Here is a 20,075-nt window from a genome sequence, read left to right on the forward strand (position 1 = left end):
AACATGACACAAATCGACAGAATCTCTAGAGTCACCTGAATAGCCTGATTGAGAATACTGAAAAGGGATCTAATTGCAAGGGAGGTGAGGGTGAGTGGTGGCCATGACTTGAACTTGAACCTCTGTCCTTCTATTGGATGACTGCTGCCCACACTGGGCCTAATAAGTGATGAAGCCATTCCCATTGAAGTACTTTCCCATTTTTCCCCCATCCTGTCTGGAAAGAAGTGATTCCTGGTGATGTCTGGATGCAAATGTTCACTACCAAGTGTCCTAACCATAAACTATGCAGTTAGTTTCTGCATTAACTCTGGAGGGAGAGTCATTGCACCTTCCCTCAACATCCAACTTTGTACTTTGAGCTGGCTAACTGGGTAATGCATTGCTAATTACTGTTCCTATCAACTTCCATTCTGAAGTCCTACAATCGATGGTTGTGTTCCCATTATTCTCCTGGCTGAGATCTGTGAATTTGTGGATAATACATGGACTTTATTAAGGATATTCCTACCTATTGAGGTTCTGTATTATGTCTACAGTGCTTTAACTGAATGGAGGGGCTTTGGATTATTACAATTCTATTTGACCTTGCAGTACAGTGGTTATGACAATCACGTGCAGCAGTTTGTGGTCTCACGCAGCCACCTCAGGATTACGAGTTTGTCAGATCTGCTAGCCACAGCTTTTCTGAGGTTGATGGTCAGTAGCTGGGCTACTTTGTGGTTGCCTGGTAATGCAGAAAAAGTCTCCATTCAAAACACAATCAAAGTGGGACAGTTCATTGCCCGTCTCCATAATCTCTATTCTAAACATTTGTAAATATTTCACAACATAGAACTTCGTACGACACTAGGAGAATTTACACCTTTTAATGGAAGAAAGCAATGGAAGTATATTTATAGATAATCCATGTTCTATTTTTGGTCTTAAGTGAATGGTAAAGTTGATTAATAAATGATGACCTCTGCTAGAGAAGGGATAGGCAAGGATTAGTTTATTGTTTGCATCATAAAATGTGGGGAATTTTTTTTCGAGTGATTGGACCCATTTCCTTTTCAACACAGCCCATTGATGACTTCAGGTAATAAAGTTCATGAAGCATTTTCCCAGCACGGAAAATAATCTTTTCAGCAAGAATGTTACAACTGCAACATTGAATCTATGCTGACAAATTTCAAAACTCCAAGTCTAACATGACAAAGATGCAATGGAAATTTATGCTACAGCTGATGCAGTTAAAACACCAGTTCCAGAAACTGATACTACTTAAAAGCTCCAAATATGAGAATAGCTCAATTACTTGTTAAAAATGTCAATTGATTAGTTTCCAAAGAAACCCAAATTAAATGTGTTTATTGAGCTTTACAGTCTAAATCTAAAAATAACTGTAAAATATGTAGTTTTTCTGATCTGTGTTGACTTGAACAGCAAAGTGCAAGAATATCTTCAAAACCGATTCTTTTCTCTATTTCAGGGCCGACCACTCTCCTTTAAAACCTTCTTGATTTGGGTTTTAATTAGTATATACCAAGGTATGGAAATTACACTTTATCATAAATAGATATGAAATAAAGAAAAAAATGCATTTCATGACCTCAGGATGTTCAAAGATATTATAGACAATTGACTACCATTTGAAGTGCGGTCACTCTTGCAATATAGGAAATTCAGCAGCCAATTTGGGGAAAGAAGGATCCCACTTACCTAATTATGATAATGACCAGATAAATGCTTTTTGTGGTATGCATTGAAGGATTCATTTTTATCAGATATCCAGGAGAACGTTCCTGCTATTTGTTAAATGGTGAAATGATATTGTTTGACATCTACTTGAGGGCATAAAAAGACCTTAGTTTAATATCTTATCTGAGCAATTATAGCACCAACCATGTCACATTCCCTTGGTACTGCTCTAGAGTGATAGCCTAAAGTTAACTTTCAACCAACAATGTTCTGATCCAGAGACGGGGGTTGTACATGCAGGACTATTTCATTTGTAAGTGTCAGCATTTCTGTTCAAAAAAGAATAAAAATTATTTTTTGCTTTCTTTTTCCAGGTGGTATAATAATGTACGGAGCTCTTCTGTTGTTTGACTCAGAGTTTGTGCATGCAGTAGCCATTTCCTTTACTTCACTTATTCTCACTGAGTTATTGATGGTGGCACTCACTATCCAGACCTGGCACTGGCTCATGATTGTGGCGGAACTTCTCAGTCTCAGCTGCTACATTGCTTCGCTTGTCTTCTTGCATGAGTTCATTGGTAAGTCAATGTTACAACTTCGATGAACGAACAAACAGAATTTCTCAATCCTTTACCAATCTCATTTTAAAAAAATGATTCCTTGCAGTTTTACACTGTCCCAGCTAGTACGTAGTAGTAGTAGTAGTAGTAGTAGTAGTAGTATTAGTATTAGTATTCATGTTTATAAAATATGCACTGGGTTAGAATTTGATATTGAGCTGAGAATGGATTTGTTATTTCTCCAATGAAGTACGCCAGTCTAACAAAGCAAATTTATTTTGGTTTGAGGGGTGAGTTGGTGAAGGAAATTGAAAGGTTAGCTTTGCAAATCTTATGGTAGATAGGAAATAGCAAGCATTTAAAGAATTGCTTCACAAAGCGCAATGATCATACATTCCCTTATTAAATCAAAAGGAAAAATATTCCCATTCTGGTGAACTAGGGCAATTAAAGATAATACTCGATTAAAGAAAGATTAAAGCCTGAGTAATTAAAGAAAATGATAACCAAAAAATTCAAAAAAAAGATATGAGAGTAAACTAGATGGAGACATTAAAAGCTTTTGCTTTCTGTTTTATAGATATGTATAAAGTAAGAAATTAACAGTAAATGTTGGGCCCTTACATAAAAGCCAACAGATCAAAAAGCAGAGACATTGCCAAATGCTTTCTATTTTTCTTTGTGATAGAAGACACAGAAAACATATCAGAGGCAGTGAGGAACTGAAGATAGAGTGAAAATGAGGAATTTTAAAGATATTGAAATTAGTAAAAAAAATAGTACTGGCAAATTGATAGGACCATAAGGCAACAAATCCCTTTAGATATAATGCTGCACCCTGACTACAAAGAGAGCAAATGCACTGATTTGACCTTCAAGCATTCTTCAGGGATCAAAGGGTAGCAAATGTAATCCTATAATTCCAAAGGGAGTGAAAGGAAAGGAACTATAGGTTAGATTATCTTTACACACTCATGGGCTATTGATGTCACTGGCTAGGTCAGCATTTTCTGCCCATTCCTAGTTGCCCTTGAAAAGGTGGTGGTGAGCGGCTTTCTTAAACTGCTACTGCTCATGTGCTGCAGGTAGATCTACAATGCCATTGGGGGGGGGGGGGGTGGATTTCCAGGATTTTGATCCAGCAGCAGTGAAGAAAAGGTGATAACTTTCCAAGTTAGAATATTGAGTGACTTGGAAGGGAACTTGCAGGTCATGATGTTTTAATGTATCTGTTTCCCTTGTCCTTCTAGGTGGTGGATGTCATTGGTTTGGAAGGTGTTTTCTAAGAATATTTGGTGAATTTCTGCAGTGCAGCTTGTGCATGGTATAGTGCTGCTATTGAGTGTTGATGGTGGAGGATGTGGATGTTGGTGAATATGGTTGAAAAAAATGTGGTGCTGGAAAAACACGCAGGCCAGGCAGCATCCAAGGAGCAGGAGAATCGATGTTTCGGGCATAAGCCCTTCTTCAGGAATGTATGGTGTCAATCATGCAGGCTGCTATGCCCTAGATGGTGTCAAGCTTTTTGATTGCTGTTGGAACTGCAATGGATATTCCATCACACTCTTGACTTGTGCCTTTTTGATGGTGTACAACCTCTAGAAAGTCAGAAATTGAGTTACTCACCACAGTATTCCTTGCCTCTCACCGATTCTTATAGCCATTGTGCTCCTGTGGCAAGTCCAATTCAGCTTCTGGTTAGTAGTATCCCCCACGATGTTAATGAATGGTAATGTCATTGAATGTCAAGGGATAATTGTTAGATTGCCTCTTAATTGAAAATTGTTATTGAATTGCATTTGTGTGTCGTGAATGTTACTTGTCACTTTTCAGCCCAAGCCTTGATATTTGAGTTTTACTGTGTTCAGACATGGACTGCTTTAGTATCTGAGGAGTTGTGAATGGTGCTAACCATTGTGCAATCATTGGTGAACATCCCCACTTTTGACTAGCTGAAGATGGTTGGACCTAGGACTGTCCCCTGAGGAACTGCTGCTGCTAGTTTGAGAGCTGTAGTGATTATATTAGGACCACAATGACAGGGTAATTAGACTTGATAACATGGTTGTGCAGAACCAATATAGGTAGATGAAAGGAAAATAATACTTGATAAATTTTACTAGTGTTTTTTTGATAATATAATTAAAGATTTTAAAAGGAGAAACCAGTGAGTATAATGCATTTGGATTTTCAAAAAGCATTTGAATAATGTGCTGCGCTAAAAGTTATATCACAAAATTAGGTCTTATGTCAGGTACATTGTAGAAATACTGTGGATACTGGAGCATGTCCAAGGCTGGGAATTCTGTGGCAGTTTACTCACTTGTTTGACTTTCCAAAGTCTGTCTACAATCTACAAGACACAAGACAGGACTTTGATGGAATAATTGCATGAATAAATGCAACTCCAACAGTATCCCAAATGCTTGACACTATCCCAGGACAATGCAACCTGCTTGTAACCCCAGTTACAAGGTACACTGCAGTAATACAACCAGCCTCCTCTGGAAGCACTTTTTCAACCTTGCAATGTCTATGACCTAGAAAAATAATAGCAGTAGAACACCATCACCATCTGAGTCTCATACCAGTTAAATATTTGGAGCTATGTCACCATGCCTCCACAGTCATCCAGCCTCCATCCTGGAGCTCCAACCCTGGAGTAACTGTGAGTGACCAAGATGGGTTGCAGCCAGACCAGAAAGTGGCACAACATAATTTTCTTCAGGACCATTATGATTAGGCAGTAAATGCATGCATTGCCAGTGATGTTCATATCATACGAAAAATCTTAAAAAAAGACAAAACTGGATAATCTATCCACTGATAAATGAATGAGTAGGGCAGTTAGGTTGAAACCATTGTCTAAATGACTACTGATGACCATCAGAATAATCGTTCATTGCTGTTATCCCTTGTTCCTGCAACAAAAAGATGGTCAACTGTTATAAAAGACAGACTGCAAATGAAGTTAATGATATTGCTGAAATAATTGTCCAAATTTATCAAAGGATGTACATATTCATAGCTAAAACAGTTTGGAAGAATTAAAACGTTAGCGGAGATGGAAAATTATTCTGGGTTTTCAGTTTCTATTCACTTCAGTGAAATGTTTAATTATTCAGTATTAACGTAAGTGAATGCGGTTTCAATTGTCATAATGGAAAACAAAATAATAGTGATGAGCTGGTGTTTCAGCAGGAAATTTAACTTCCCACTGACTATCATGCCAATAAGTCTTTGTATGGCCTTGTATCTACAAACAACAGCAACCCTGATTGTGAGGAGATTAACTTGAAATGCATATGTGTTGAGAGTGGGCTGTTGCCGTAGTGACATCACTAGCTAGCTAGAGGATGTGTGGGAGTTACTCTGCCCGTGACTCTTCCACTTCCATATGGCTTTGGTGACATCATTATGGTCTAACTTCTACTCTCAGGAAAAGGATGTTGTGCAGCTCACCGCCTTCTTTTTGCAAAGTAACAGGATGTACAGTAGTCGCCCCCATGCCTCCGTACCTGCAAATGATGCGTTCTAAGATCTACCACGGAAGGCCGAAACCACGGAAAGGAGCGAACCCATTCATTTCAATGGGAAATTCGCTTTTCCTGCAGACTCCGGTCCCTGGTTCTGGAAGGTTCCCTATAATATGTTCGGGCCGTGGTAAACCATAGGTAACTGAAACAGTGGAAAATGATTCTGTGGATACGGGTGTCGCCCTCTAGTCCATTGATGTGTGTTACAATTTTACTCAATCTCCACTTGGATTGAAAGCTCCCTCTTTGTTGCAATGTAACTTTGGAGAAATTGTTCAAACAGCAGCATTTCACCAAGAAGGATGGGTTGGACCGAAGTCATACATCTCTATGACTCTAAGAAATAGTGGGAGATAAAACGTGATTCTCTTCTCATCTCCAATTTCTCACCTTTACAAAAGCACACTACTTCAGATGTTGAAAATCGAAAATAAAATCAAATTTCCAGAAACACATAGGACGTTGCATCTGTGGAGCAACAAGTTAACCTTTCAAGATAATGACCTTTCTTTAGAACCAGTAATAGGTAGAGAAGTGACCGGCCTAAGCAAATACAGGTGAAGGGAAAGGGCAGAGAGGAGGAAACGAAAACAGAAGAGGTTGGGACAGGTTGGAAGACAAGAAAGGTTCAGCGATTAGACGAGTGTAGTGCCAAACAAACAAGAGTGCAAAATTGGAATAGGAAAGTAAAGATGGACACTGAGATGAGGGAACTGAGAAGCCATCATTATTACTAAGGAGCTCTGCTTCATCTCCTTCTACTTGCCCAGCACAACACCGAGCTTTTCCTCTATCACAGTTGCCTCAATCCAGTTTTTCAACCGGACGGCTAAATGTTTTCATTGTGAACTGTCCATCTGACTTTGACCATCTCACTGTCACTGCTTCCCAGATTCACTGTATCCTATCTCCCTATTAGTGTGTAATACTCCAATGATCCAATCTAAATAAAAAATGCAATCTTGTTTCTGAACCATTATCCGTGAAATTGGATATCACTACTCATAACAGGTAATTTACGAATATCTCTGACACATTCAAGAAATCTGCTGCCAAAAGTGAAACTGTTATTGTTTGGCATATGTTTGTATTATGCACCCCACATTTTTACCTAGCCTCCATACAGAATTAAATTAGTCACATTTACACCTTCCTTCAATTGTGTTGAGAAGTCATGACCCTCCTTTTCTGGAATGCACTGATCTAGCTGGAATACATGGATGCTGATGTTTGCAACAACACATTACTCATTTTTTCACACTGAAGCTAGAAATTGTCAGGTTATTTGGTCATGGAGGAATCAGGGCCATGCTGTGATGGACCACCCCACTTCAACCTAGAGACCAGACACAATAGTGGCTAAAACAGACCTATCAGCCCTGCAGAATCCTCCTTGCTAACATCTGGGGCATAGTACCAAATGTGTGAGAGCTGTCTCAGGCTAGTCTCCTTCGACAACACTTTCAGATCAATGACTACTTCCATCTAAAAGGATAAGGGAGCAGATACATGGGAACACCATCACCTGCAGTTTGATCTCCCATCCACTCATTCACTATCACTGTTCCTTTGCTGGATTTTGACCAAGCAACAGTAATTCTGTCCCTAATGGCATTGTGAGAGTATATCCAGCACATAGACTACAGCAGTTCAAGAAGTCAGCTCACCAGAAGAAGCATAACGAGGGATAGACTTTAAGTGTTTGCCCAGCTAGCAACACACTCATCCCATGAATGAATTTTTGTTTAAAAGGTTGTCCTCGTGTTCTCAAACATGTCTGTATAAAATAAGTCACATGCACATTATTGATGTTTAGAGTGACTTGAGTTGAAACTGCCCAAATACAAATCATGTTGTACCAATGCATCTGGCAAACCAAGACACTTTCATCCCTCAGACTGTGCTAAGATTCAAGTGCATTCCAGCTATGACAGAACAACACACAACTCACAAAGCTTATCAGTGAATAGGTAAATATTATGAAGTAAATGATTGTGGGTAGTGGTGCACAGATCCTTTAGTAATAATATTGGATTTCATAATTATTTGTCACTCTGTTTTGAGGTAATTTGTACACCTGGTTTTTGGGTGTCCATTTAGGGCAGACTGTTTCGAAGCCCAGATTGAAAACTTGGTAGCTTCTCCTGCCTCTTTGCCTCCAGAGGAATTGATTCAAGAAGTGGAAGAAACTGGACTCCTTTCTGTGGCATAAGAAAATTAAGGGTCCAATCACTTTTCAGCAGAACTGATGCATTGAACTGCAGAATTACATGTTTAACACTGATGATTTTTTTTTTTAGAATGCCCTGAAATTTCTCTTTCCAAAGATAGTGTCCATGTTTTCCATCATTATCATAGCAAACTGACATTAACCTCGGACATCTACACACAGTTAAATGCAAAACCAGTGATTGCTATCATTGATACCCTGCCCCACAAAGGCACCATGTGGTACTTTATTGCGGTATTTGCAGGTGCTTTCAATGAAGAATCAGTGATTTAATGTGAATTTCAACTATTTATAAAGCTATTCTCTCTCTAAGGTTATGCCTTCTTAGATGCAAAGCAACTGATTTTTGGCTGACATAGTATGTCACAATTAATGCTAAACAACATCTCTTTCTGAGAAACTAATTGTAGAAGTTTGGATCATCATGCCCTCCATTCTAAAATAATTCCATTGATTTTTAAAAAAATAATTGAAGCCTTCTTCAAGTTCTATCTTAATCCCAATTGTATGACTTGATTTTCTTTGCTCTGTGAAATTGAGGGAGTAAATTAAGTGTTATTTGCTTCAAGATTTGCTGTCCGTTAGAATTCTCCAATTTGATTGGCTGCTCACAACGCCTGATGACCTCATGTTCGTTAATGTCACCAGTCCCCTATAGTTGGTATTAGAATAAGTATGACATTGTATGAAGGAATTCACACAGTCAGTTCCATCAATTGAATCCAAGAAAATAGTACTCAATACACTTTTAGAAGCAAAAGTAATACTAGCTGTGTTTGTAACTAACACACTGTTTGCTTTTCTGTTGCAGATGTCTACTTCATCATCACCCTATCCTTCCTGTGGAAAGTCACAGTAATCACTCTCATCAGTTGCCTTCCCCTGTATGTACTGAAATATCTGAGAAGAAGATTCTCTCCTCCCAGTTACTCGAAGCTTACCTCGTAGATGCTGAGAGTGAAGAATAATCCATTCCATTAGGGATCCACATCCAACAATTTGAGAAGTTTATTTGACAATTTCAAATACTACTGATGCACTAAAATTATAACTGTGACATTCTTGACCAACTGATGAATAACAATTGGCCAGCAGACACTACCAGAGATGCAGTATAATGCTTCAGAGTCATAGGTTTTAATTGCTACCAGAGTCAGAAAGGGAATCATGGTACTATTCAAAAGTAGGTCAGGCAGAAAAAAAAACTAAAGAAAATCGAACACCAACCACTCAATGAAACAATGATTCAACCACCAATACAAAATTATTTAAAATTGTCCCTCTTCGAACATTGTTTTATTTTGTTTGTGACCTATTTCCACTATTGTTCAGGATTTGATCAAATTGTTGATCTGTTTCCATTCTCCAAATAAGTTGTACGTATTGACTGGATGAATTAACATATTTTCTTCAATATCTCAACTATGTCTACGTGTTTCCACCTTAGTTACAGTTACAATGGTACAGCATCTCTTTAATTCAGACTGATAATAGAGTCCCTTCATCAAGATAATGACTAAAACTCTGTTCCACTGGGAGTGCCATGAGGCTTCTTTCTCTTTGAATTGTGGTAATGAACACACAAACAAATTTTTCATCCATTAGAATACTTAGTTCATAAATCGATGTATTCATAGAGCCAATGTACTTTCTATTTTGTTATAAATCCATCTGTGTTTTGAATGTGTCATAGATCACGTGCACTTTATAACCAGTACAGTTTTTCTTAAAATAAGTACCCAGAGTGGTAATTACCTACATTTCTTGTTCTGCATTCAGAAGGCTCTTTTCATAGCTTTTCTCAGTTTAGATATCTGTTGCTTTGATGAATGAAACAAGGATGCTGACTTAAACTTCCTGTAAAATAATTGCAAAGCCACATTCTCTTTTCACAACATCTACTCCTACTTTCAAATAATATTAGCATTAAAAAGACTTGTTTCCCCTTCCCAGCCACAAGTGGTTGTTTTCATGGCTCTCTCTTGGCATGATGAAAGAGAACAGTAAAAAGAATAGAGTAATTGTGTCAGGAGGGCTCATGTGAAAACATTCTTAATTGTAAGTTATGCGATAGAAGTGGATAGTATTTTTGAAAAGATGATATTGTGTCCTGGTGAATCTAGAATGAAAAGTATGGTTAAATCGTATGTGATCGTACCATCCCTTCTGTTCTTTAAATGAACTTGTGCAAGGTAAAATGTACATGTCACCTTTTATTATACAGTGGAAACCAATTCTTGTCAAACACACTAATCATTGCTTACAAAAATTTTACTTTTTTTTTGAAAAAGCTTTACTTAAACAATCAACCTGGTTCTTTTACAACTAAAAGCAGCAATGACTTAATGATTTCAATTGTCATTACAATGCTTGCTGTGAGATTGGAAGATTGATTTTCAACTTTGAATTCTTGGTCCTAAAGAAAAGGACTGTGCTACTTTGAGGCTGTAAGGTTTACATGGATGTATTATAATTGTGCCCAATACGGACAACACATGTATGTATGCTTTTAAAATAATGTGTGTAAGTAATATGTCTGATAAGGATTTAAAAGCTGTATTTATTGTGTTGCTGACACTTTTTGAAGCTTTTGTGAATTTGGACAACCAAATATGAATGCTGTAAGATGAAAGATTTGTATTCACAATATACTCCTGCATCCAGGATAAGTTCATTACCTTCATCTTAAATAAGGCATAGTGTTTGAAGTGCTTTCTTTGTGCTCCTTGTAACTGGAGGAAAACAAACCAAGACCCATTGGACTTCCAGCCCATTTGCTGATCAATGCTGTCAACCTCCTGCAGCATCTTATTATAACGGAGACTGAACAAATACTCACTCAACTAACTGATTGGGTCTTTTGAATTTCTGTTTGAATATCAGAGCTCAAAAGACAACTTACCTTAAAAATGTGTTGCTGGAAAAGCGCAGCAGGTCAGGCAGCATCAAAGGAACAGGAGAATCGACGTTTTGGGCTTCAGCCCTTCAGGAATGAGGACGGTGAGCCAAGCAGGCTAAGATAAAAGGTAGGGAGGAGGGACTTTGGGGAGGGGCGTTGGGAATACGATAGGTGAAAGGAGGTAAAGGTGAGGGTGATAGACCGGAGAGAGAGTGGGGGCGGAGAGGTCAAGAAGGCGGTGCTGAGTCTGAGGGTTGGGACTGAGAAAAGGTGGGGGGAGGGGAAATGAGAAAGCTGGAGAAATCTGCATTCATCCCTTGTGATTGGGAAGGAGGGGTAAAGGTCAAAAGACAACTGTCTAACTGAAGCATTTGAAGTCCAGATTGTGTTTTACCTATTTTCTTGCATTTGAAAGAAAAAGTTAGTGTAATATATTTGTGATCAATTTAGTATGGCCTGATACAGGTCAAATGCCAACCATTATTTAATTATAGTGTTAACGCTACAGCCAACCCTTATCATGATTTTCTCAGTTTCCCTTTGAGATTGAAGAAGCACTTGGCAGGAGAGAGGTGAGTGAATTATGAACACATGTCACCTAGCTGTTCTTGTGCAAAGAGAAAGTAGCTGCTTTCCAAACCCCCCTGACAGAAAGTTGGAGAAAGTTTGCTGTTGTCTGAAAAATAATAGTGCATGAAAATACAAACAACAAACTGGGCATAAATTTTAAAATGGTCTTCATCTGACAGTGTGCATTCTCTTAGTTTTATAGAGCTATATCCTTATTAATTGCCTCAGTGGTTAAGATGTGTGTTTGATACAATTAAACCAATTTGTTATCCTGTTTATAATTGAACTAATGATAAAAATCATATCACTCCTGTGAAATGTCCTCCTGTGTTAATTGATGCCCTTCTAATCCATTTGGTGCAATTCCTAAAATACCTTTTCTCAAGCCATTAATTTACTTGCTGACTTTTTTTTAAAAAAGATGCTTCATTTCCTTTTATAGCTCCGAATGTTTCTGAACATTTTAAATCAAAGATTGCTGTCTGATTCACAGAACCTTGTAGGTGTATTTTACACTTGTTAAATGTTTCTACAGTCCCTACAAGTACCCTGGATAATGATTACAATTTAAGGCCACACAGAACATTCCTTGGATACTTGCTTTTACCTGAAAAGTATAAATGTACCATTCCTTTTAATTGCCACCATATCTGTGTGTTCCCCAAATTCTTAGCATGTATTTCAGTTATTTTTTTTAATGGGCTTTCTTATTTTCTATAAAAAACACACATTTTTTGAAAAATGTTTTTAAACCCACTTTTAATCGAGATGGTGGTGTCTGAAGTATTGAAGTAAATCAGTTCTGGAGTGGAGATTGAGGAAAAGAGTACCTACTTTGTTCCCTTTTATAATCCAGCTGGCCTGAAGCCTTTTGTACTTGTGAACATTGACACAAAACGGAGTACCAGGCTGCTGCTGTTGTCGCTGATGGCTACTTAGATATGACTGTTCCCCTCTGAATTCTTTTATTTCTGCTGATCACAATGTACAGAATGCTAAGGCGTATGCCCCTAAATGTGCAGATTTTTACCTTGAAGCCTATTGTTTTAACTTCTTTTGGTACATCCACCAATAATTTTAGATTACATAAACCCTCTGAAAAGCAAGTAGTCATATTTAAACATTGAAGGTCAGAACATTAAAGAGTTCTGGAAGTGGGTAAAATGTGGGTGGTAATCATGCATTTGTCTTCAAGTTAGGTGCAAACTAAGAAACTGCAAGTCTACTGGCAAAAAAAATCAACTGCTGCACAAAAGTCTTTAGTAACTATGGCTAAATTATGTATCTAACACTGTTGTTACCATCCCTTTGTTCTAATCATTGAGATTTGATTAATGTGCAAGTTTTCCAGTTGGTTTATTACATTGAACAAGAAATGGGCAATAGTGCTGTCTCTGGGCTACTCGAACATTGTTCTAATAGGCTTGAGAGTAAAAGGGTGTTCAACAGAGGTAACTCGTTTTTAGTTTGTTCAATACTTCTCTAAATACATACAAGGGAGAAATCTATGATGTTATTAGGATCAATCACATCACTACTAAGTAGAGCCAAGGAAGGTCATTCTTTTCGCCTGAAGCATGCAAAAGTTAACATCAAAATCGGAATGGTTACGGCACAGAAGGAGGCTATTCCATCCATCCTGTGCATGGTGCTGACTCTGAAGAGAGCATTCCATCAAGTGCCACACTCCTATCTTGTCCCTATAGCTCTGCACTTGCTTGATTTTTTTGTTTCAGATAATAATCCAGTTCCCTCTTGAGTGCTTCAATTGAACCTGTTCCCTCAACATTCTCAGGCAATGCACTCTAGATCTCATCTCTCATTGCGTGAAAAATCCTCATCAACATTGCCGCATTTGTCAATAATCTTAAATCAATATTCTCTAGTTTTTAAATTCATCCATCAACCAAGAGCAACAATTTCTTGAATTTCTAATGATTTTGAATACCTCTATTAATGCTCCTCAACTTTCTCTTCTCCAGAAGAAGTCTCATCTTCTCCAATAGGTATCTAACTAGCGAGTTTTGAGAAGATTTGTAGCTCAGGTTGAGGTTCTGGATGTTGGTTTGCTCGCTGAGCTGGAAGGTTCATTTTCAGATGTCTAGTCACCACACTAGGCTTTGTCCAAAGGTTCACTGAAGATGTTACCTAGTATGGCAACGAAACGTCTGAAAATGAACCTTCCTGTTCAGCGAGCAAACTTACATCCAGGTAGTAACTAACATTTCTCAAGCCTGGGCCTATTCTCTCAGATTGTAGGAAACTGCAATGTCTGAAATCGATGATTAGATCAACTCCATAAGCTGAATAAATAAATTATTTGTGGTTCTATGTTTCTGGTCATTTATAGTTCCTAGTGGCTAAAACTTCATTGCATGTTTAAGGTATCAAGCAATTAATACTTTGGCTTGGTAATCCATTTAAAATCAGTGCAAAGGGATAACGTGAACTTCATCCATTCAACAAAGGCCAGGGACTCGTTTTTTTTTGTCCTCATTACAGCAACTTCTCTAGGTTCCAAATGGAGTTGCAAAACCTTTTGCTATCCACTGAACTGGCACAATATTTTGTGAGAAGGGGAAGATCATATGGATTAATACAAATGTTTCTTAAATGGACAGTGACTCTACTTCTGAAGTCACTTGTTTTTGGATTATAGGCTATAGGAGTTGGAATAGCTTGTTTCTTTAAACAAAAAAGCAATTGTAATATTCATGGTTGAGCTTTCTCAATTTTTTTGAAGAATTAAATTGGAAACATTTGGTACTGACTTTACTGCAAAATATCAATTGATTGACAAATCTTGAACGTCATTACTGATTCTGCATGACTAATATGGAAGTACCTGTGGGTTTTATCTCCTGCATTTCAAGATTGCAATTACCCATCATGTGTGATGGCAGCCCACTGTAAAACCTCATTGAACACTGTTTAATAAACTATTTACAATAAATGTTTGGGGTGCAAGATTAAAATCAACTCTGCAAGCAGCTTGTGTATTAAATGAGCTTTTTTAAAAATCCCATGACCAATAATGAAAGCAAAATAATGCATGTGGGAGACAATTTTTATATTGTTACTTGCCCTTAAAAGAAAAATGCAAAGTCTTTGGAATTGGATCATAGAACAACCCTAATGATGGCTGCTATGGGAGGAAAGGTATTGCCTACAATAACAAAATACAATTGATGTATCACCTTTATAAAGATTCCTATGTCATTCAGAAGAAGTGTACGAAATTGCTTTTATGGATACTTAACCTAGTCATTCATGCTTTTTATCGTAAATTTACAAATGCAACTAATGTGCTTGCATTTTGATAGAGTCCAGATCACCCACTATTTTTATGAACACCTGTCCTCTGCATCTCATTGCCTTAAAGACCAGTTTGTGATAACTCTGAGGCACACTAACATATTCTGACACTCGGCACAGAATTTAATGGAGCTTGCCAGAGCCCATTTAATGGGTGGGGGGAACTGGACAGCGATTTCTGTATGGGATCTCTGGCATTGAGAAGATTGTTTCCAATTATGTTTGGAGTGAAAAGGATCTGTGACAGAAATCTGGTTTGCTAGACGCTAATCAAATTTGAGCCCATTGGAGTTTTAGTAGTAACTCAAATATTAAATAGAAGTCAAATGGCTCTCCTGTGGTTCCCAACAGCTGCCAAGAAAGTCCGGTCGGGTTTTGTTATGCAGTTTTCTTTGGAGTGGGGCTTTGAAAAGCCTTCACTTTAAAGGTTATACTGAGAATAATGTATTAAGGATATATCAGCTTTATGGGGGTGCTGATTAATACTATCTGTTAAATTTCAGTCTAATTTTAATTAAGTTTTAATTACATGTTGGTGTATTAAACCTGACTGGGATAAGAAAAAGCACATCTTCAAACAAAGAGCATATAATGGAACTTGGTACAAATCATGACTGCTTTTTTTTTGTTTTCCTCCCACCCCTTCCTCTTTAGTTTTGAATATGCACTGATGAATCTCTAGTTTCAACGGGCTAAATTGTGCTTGTTTAAAATATGTGTAATATTCTATTCTGTTAGCTACTTGAATAAATTTAAATCATTATTATAACAAATTTTGTTACTAAATTTGACTCCCCCACACTTAGGGAAGTCCAGAGCGGGTACTGGTGCAATATTGTTAATGGTAACTCCAGATATGGCCCTTATGGTTGAATATCATTTCACCTCATGGATCTCACCAAACTAAAATTCTACCACCTTTCTCCAAATATATAAATATTCCCTGTGCCAAAGAAATGGCTGTCACTTTTTAATGCACTGTTCATTTGAGTTTGGTGCCCCATAATTCAGATCTACCATTTGCCAGATTTTCTTTAATAAAAATTAAACCTTTGTTCAGTTTTAAAGTGCTAATGTTATCTTAGTGTTTTGTAGAGGATAAAATGAAAATCTTGTGAACATTGTGTTGATCCTGTGTCTTGTCAGTGTGTCTGTGCTGTGGAAAATCTGCTATTTTTAAAGAGTGCAATGAATGGCACTGTAATAAATATACAAAATAGCTTCATTTTCTTTTTTCGTTTTTGTATCTTTATACACCATCTGTAAGCTGGGCAGGCTTCTAGATGATTAAATGACTCCCAGGTAGCTCAAACATTACATTAGCCTTTACTTATTTTTAATTATGACTTGTTATCCCTACTCTCCTCTTGCAATGAATAGAGTTAAAAATCACACAACACCAGGTTATAGTCCAACAGGTTTATTTGGAAGCACTAGCTTTCAGAGCACTGCTCCTTCATCAGGTATCAGATAGTTGATAAAGCAGCAGAACTTTGAAAGCTTGTACTTCCAAAATAAACCTGTTGGACTATAACCTGGTGTTGTGTAATTTTTTAACTCTGTCTACCCCAGTCAATACTGGCATCTCTACATCATGGCAGGGCAGAATCATTTCTGGGACATGTATATGATCTAGCTTTTCTGTGATTATATCATTTTTTAATTAAAACTCAAGTGGCTTAACTACTCTGCCATGAACTATTTTAGATAAGCAAAGTTAATTCTGTGTTTAGAATATTGTGTGTAGCAAGCTGGCATGGGCAGTTAACCCATACTGTGTGCTGTTGCTGCTGGAAAAGATGTGAGATAATAGGCCAGCTTGTAAAGTAAGGAGAAGGGAATGCAAATGCTGGAGACCAGAGTCGGGAGTGTGGTGCTGGAAAAATACAGCAGGTCAGGCAGCATCCTTGGAGAAGGAGAATCAACATTAAGGGTTTATGCTTGAAACCTCAATTCTCCTGCTCCTTGGATGCTGTCTGACCTGCTGTGCTTTTCCAGAACCACACAGCTTGGAAAGTCACTAACATTATAAGCAGAGAACAAAACTTTTAAGACTTGAGTATCCTGTAAGTTGAAAACTACTACTTCATGCTGAAATCCATAATTTGTCAACTGTCAACAACCTGAAAATACAATTTGGTTAACTTTGAGAATAAGTAGCAGGTTTTGATCTTATGGCAAACATTTTTTGAGAGCAAATTGTTGTATACATTTTCTATACTTAAAACAATCAGTCTGACTAAACTGGTGTGTCAGTGATAATTCATTCCACATACAATGTAAAGAAGAATTAACTCCAATGTCTTTGTTATATGCTTAATTTGTTGGATAACTTCTATTTAAGCTACACCATATCTCAAACATTGTAAAGTGCTTATCATCTGATGTATTTTTATATTTGTGTAGACAAATTTAGCATTGATTCTGTGCTTGCAGTAGGTCAAAAGGCCTGGATTTTGTGGTCAACACTGAAATGACGGTATTTGCTCCTGACAAGAAGAAAGCTGTCCACAAAAGTCTAGCAAAATGTGTGTTGTAGATTTGACCTTTCCTAAAGTTCATTCTAATGTCCAGAAACAGTAATATCACGCTAAGTAACTAATCACTTTGAAACATTTTCTCAATTACAAAGCAGGGAAGTAAAAATTGTAGATTACGTGTTGCATTTCAGTCATTTTACAGAAATGAAATAGACATTGAAGGTAGAAATAAAAAAAAACTGATGAACATTTAAAGATCGTTTCTTTAAAATTTTATGCAAGAGTTTTTGTCATCGTGGATATATCTAACATTTCATTTAATACAAAATTAGTAGTCAGGGTTGTCCTGTAGTAATTTATGACTTTGTATCTTGTTGGAAAACCTATTGCACTATAGTCATTTTTAAAGGGTTTGCAAACCAAGACTAACTAAAAATGAAAATTTCTGTCAAATCAAGTGATTTCTACTATTTGCAGCAATTTAAAAAAAGCCTTCAACAAGGCAGCCTGAGAAGCTGAAGTTTACTGACAACAATTTCTGGATTAACAAAAGCATCATGCACTTAGGATGCCATTAGTTGCGCCTCATTTCACAGAGCAATACTGCTGAATATCACCAGCTTTGCCATCATTACAGCTGCAAAATCTAGGGATTGCAGTTTCTAAGTAGTAATTTTTTCAGTATTGAATTTTGAGTTAATATAATTTAAACAGTTGTATATTTATGCTTTGTACATAAAACACGTAAAACTTCAATAGATAATCCAACTGATAAATATTTGTGTAGCACTTTTCACCATGCATTTCAGTGTTTTATAGCAAGTAGGAGTATGTTAAAAGTGTAGTCACTGTTTTAGGAGGAAGAGCAGCCAAGACACAAAAGCAAATTTTTAGACTCTGCAATGTGATAATAAGCAGTTGTTTGTTTTTTGTGTTGTTGACTATGGAATACATATTAGCCAAACTGCTGGCAATAATTCCAATGTTTATCTTCAAAATAGTCTTTAAAGCATGCTGACGGGAGGTTAGTTTAATGTTTCAGCAGAAAAGTGTTAGCTCTGACAGTACAGCATTGCATTGGAATGTCAGTTTTGATTAATGCACTGAGTCCCTGGAGTGGGATTTGTGCGCAGAACCTTGTGAATCAGAGGAGAAGTCCTATCAATGAAGCCATGGTTGACAGGTGAATCAAATTGATTATTTTGGACTGCGACAGAGTCCTAATATCAGATAAATATTTGTGCATAGCTACTTCCCATTTATACTCGGGCAATTGTGTTTCAGCTGAAGAATGTTCAGTTGATATACAAGTGATATTGAAGGACCACTGCATTGTTAAAGATGCTATCTTTCAGATTAGACATTAAACTAAGACCTGATCTGCCCTTTAGATTAGGTGTTGGGGGGTGGGGGGGTGGGGAAGAGGTTGATCCCATGATCCCACGGCACGTTTTGTCAGGGAATTATTTGCTGTCTTGAGCTAATAGTTATCCCTCTTAATATTACAACAGATTCAGATCATTCAAGTTAGCAGCCATGTTTCCTACAACAATCACTGCATATCAAATACCCTTCATTGCCTGTAATATATTTGTAGATGTCCAGTGATTTTTTTTAAAATGCTATCTAAATGCAAACCTGTCTTTGTTCCAATCAGTTCTGTTTTTAATTGAGTGATAGATGGGAAGTGACTCACCTACTGAATGTAGCCTAGCTGATGCTACTTTGCAACCTTTTTGAGGTGATAGTGATACAGGATTTGCATCAAACTGTAAATGTTGTTCTGTGCATTCTGTGGTCTTCAATTCTACGTATAAACTAGTTCTTGGAACTTCACACTAAACCAAACCTGCAGATTTGCCTGACTATTTATGTGGGTAAAACCTTTGCAGCCAGGTTTTAACTTGACCTGAAATAAAAGCAAAGTACATTGGATGCTGGAAATTTGAAACACAAACACAAAGGGCTGGGGAAATTCAGCAGGTGTGGCAACATCTGTAGACAGGCAGGGCTAATCTTTTGAATCTAGTAAGTCCTGCTTCTCTGTGCTAAAGTTTACCTGGTTATCATAACATTTACCTGTAGAACATTTTTCTTTGCAGAAACAATGACTTTTTTTTTCCATGTGTACAAATCTGTTTTATGATTCTTGAATGTAATATTTACTCTTTACTATCTCTCATGAGTTCATCGTTTAATATTTGTTATGCAATCTACCAAATTTTCCTCTGTTGCAGTTTGAGCTGCTGTCAGTGTTCCATGCACACATTGTCTTTGAGGTCACGTTTTAAGGACTCTATATGCTTTGTTAATGCAAAGTTGCATCTCTAATTGTTCTGCTTTGGGTTTGCAAGCTGCGCACATATAGAATCAGTTGGTTGCTGTAACGTCTGCTTTAAAAATTATGTATTTTGCTGTTAAAATAAAAAATCCATGGAGTTAATCAATTATTATTGAATTATCATTAACATGACCTTGAGGTGAAAGATATAATGCTAATGATGTCTAGCAAGATTGAACAGTCAGCAAGTGAGTTAATCTACAGCTAAAATACATAGTTAACAGTCAGAGTCATACAGTACAGAAACACACCCTTCAGTCCAACTCATCCATGCTGAACATAATCCCAAGCTAAACTAGTCCCATCTCCCTGCTCCTGCCCCATATCCCTCCAAACCTTTCCTATTCCTGTACTTATCCAAATGTCTTTTTGTTGACTGTTGTAAAATGCATAAGACAAAATTTAATATCTTAGTTTTTATACTCTTCAATGCTGTTATAAACTATCTTGCTGGTATACAG

The 20,075-nt window shown here is 37.2% G+C and overlaps 1 protein-coding gene across 2 annotated transcripts in view; it reads left to right on the forward strand.

Moving 5' to 3' along the window:
* The window catches only part of LOC132822908 (probable phospholipid-transporting ATPase IIA), a 177,516-nt gene extending 165,706 nt beyond the window's left edge, over positions 1–11,810 (forward strand). For both annotated transcript variants that reach the window (XM_060836310.1, XM_060836311.1), the window contains 3 exons: positions 1,475–1,532; positions 2,058–2,261; positions 8,821–11,810. In XM_060836310.1, the coding sequence (XP_060692293.1) occupies positions 1,475–1,532; positions 2,058–2,261; positions 8,821–8,957 (399 nt within the window). In that variant the 3' untranslated portion in view covers positions 8,958–11,810. The remainder of the gene's footprint in view (positions 1–1,474; positions 1,533–2,057; positions 2,262–8,820) is intronic.
* The last annotated feature ends 8,265 nt before the right edge of the window (positions 11,811–20,075 follow it).

This window comes from Hemiscyllium ocellatum, chromosome 15 (assembly GCF_020745735.1).
Source record: "Hemiscyllium ocellatum isolate sHemOce1 chromosome 15, sHemOce1.pat.X.cur, whole genome shotgun sequence".
Classification (NCBI taxonomy): Eukaryota; Metazoa; Chordata; class Chondrichthyes; order Orectolobiformes; family Hemiscylliidae; genus Hemiscyllium; species Hemiscyllium ocellatum.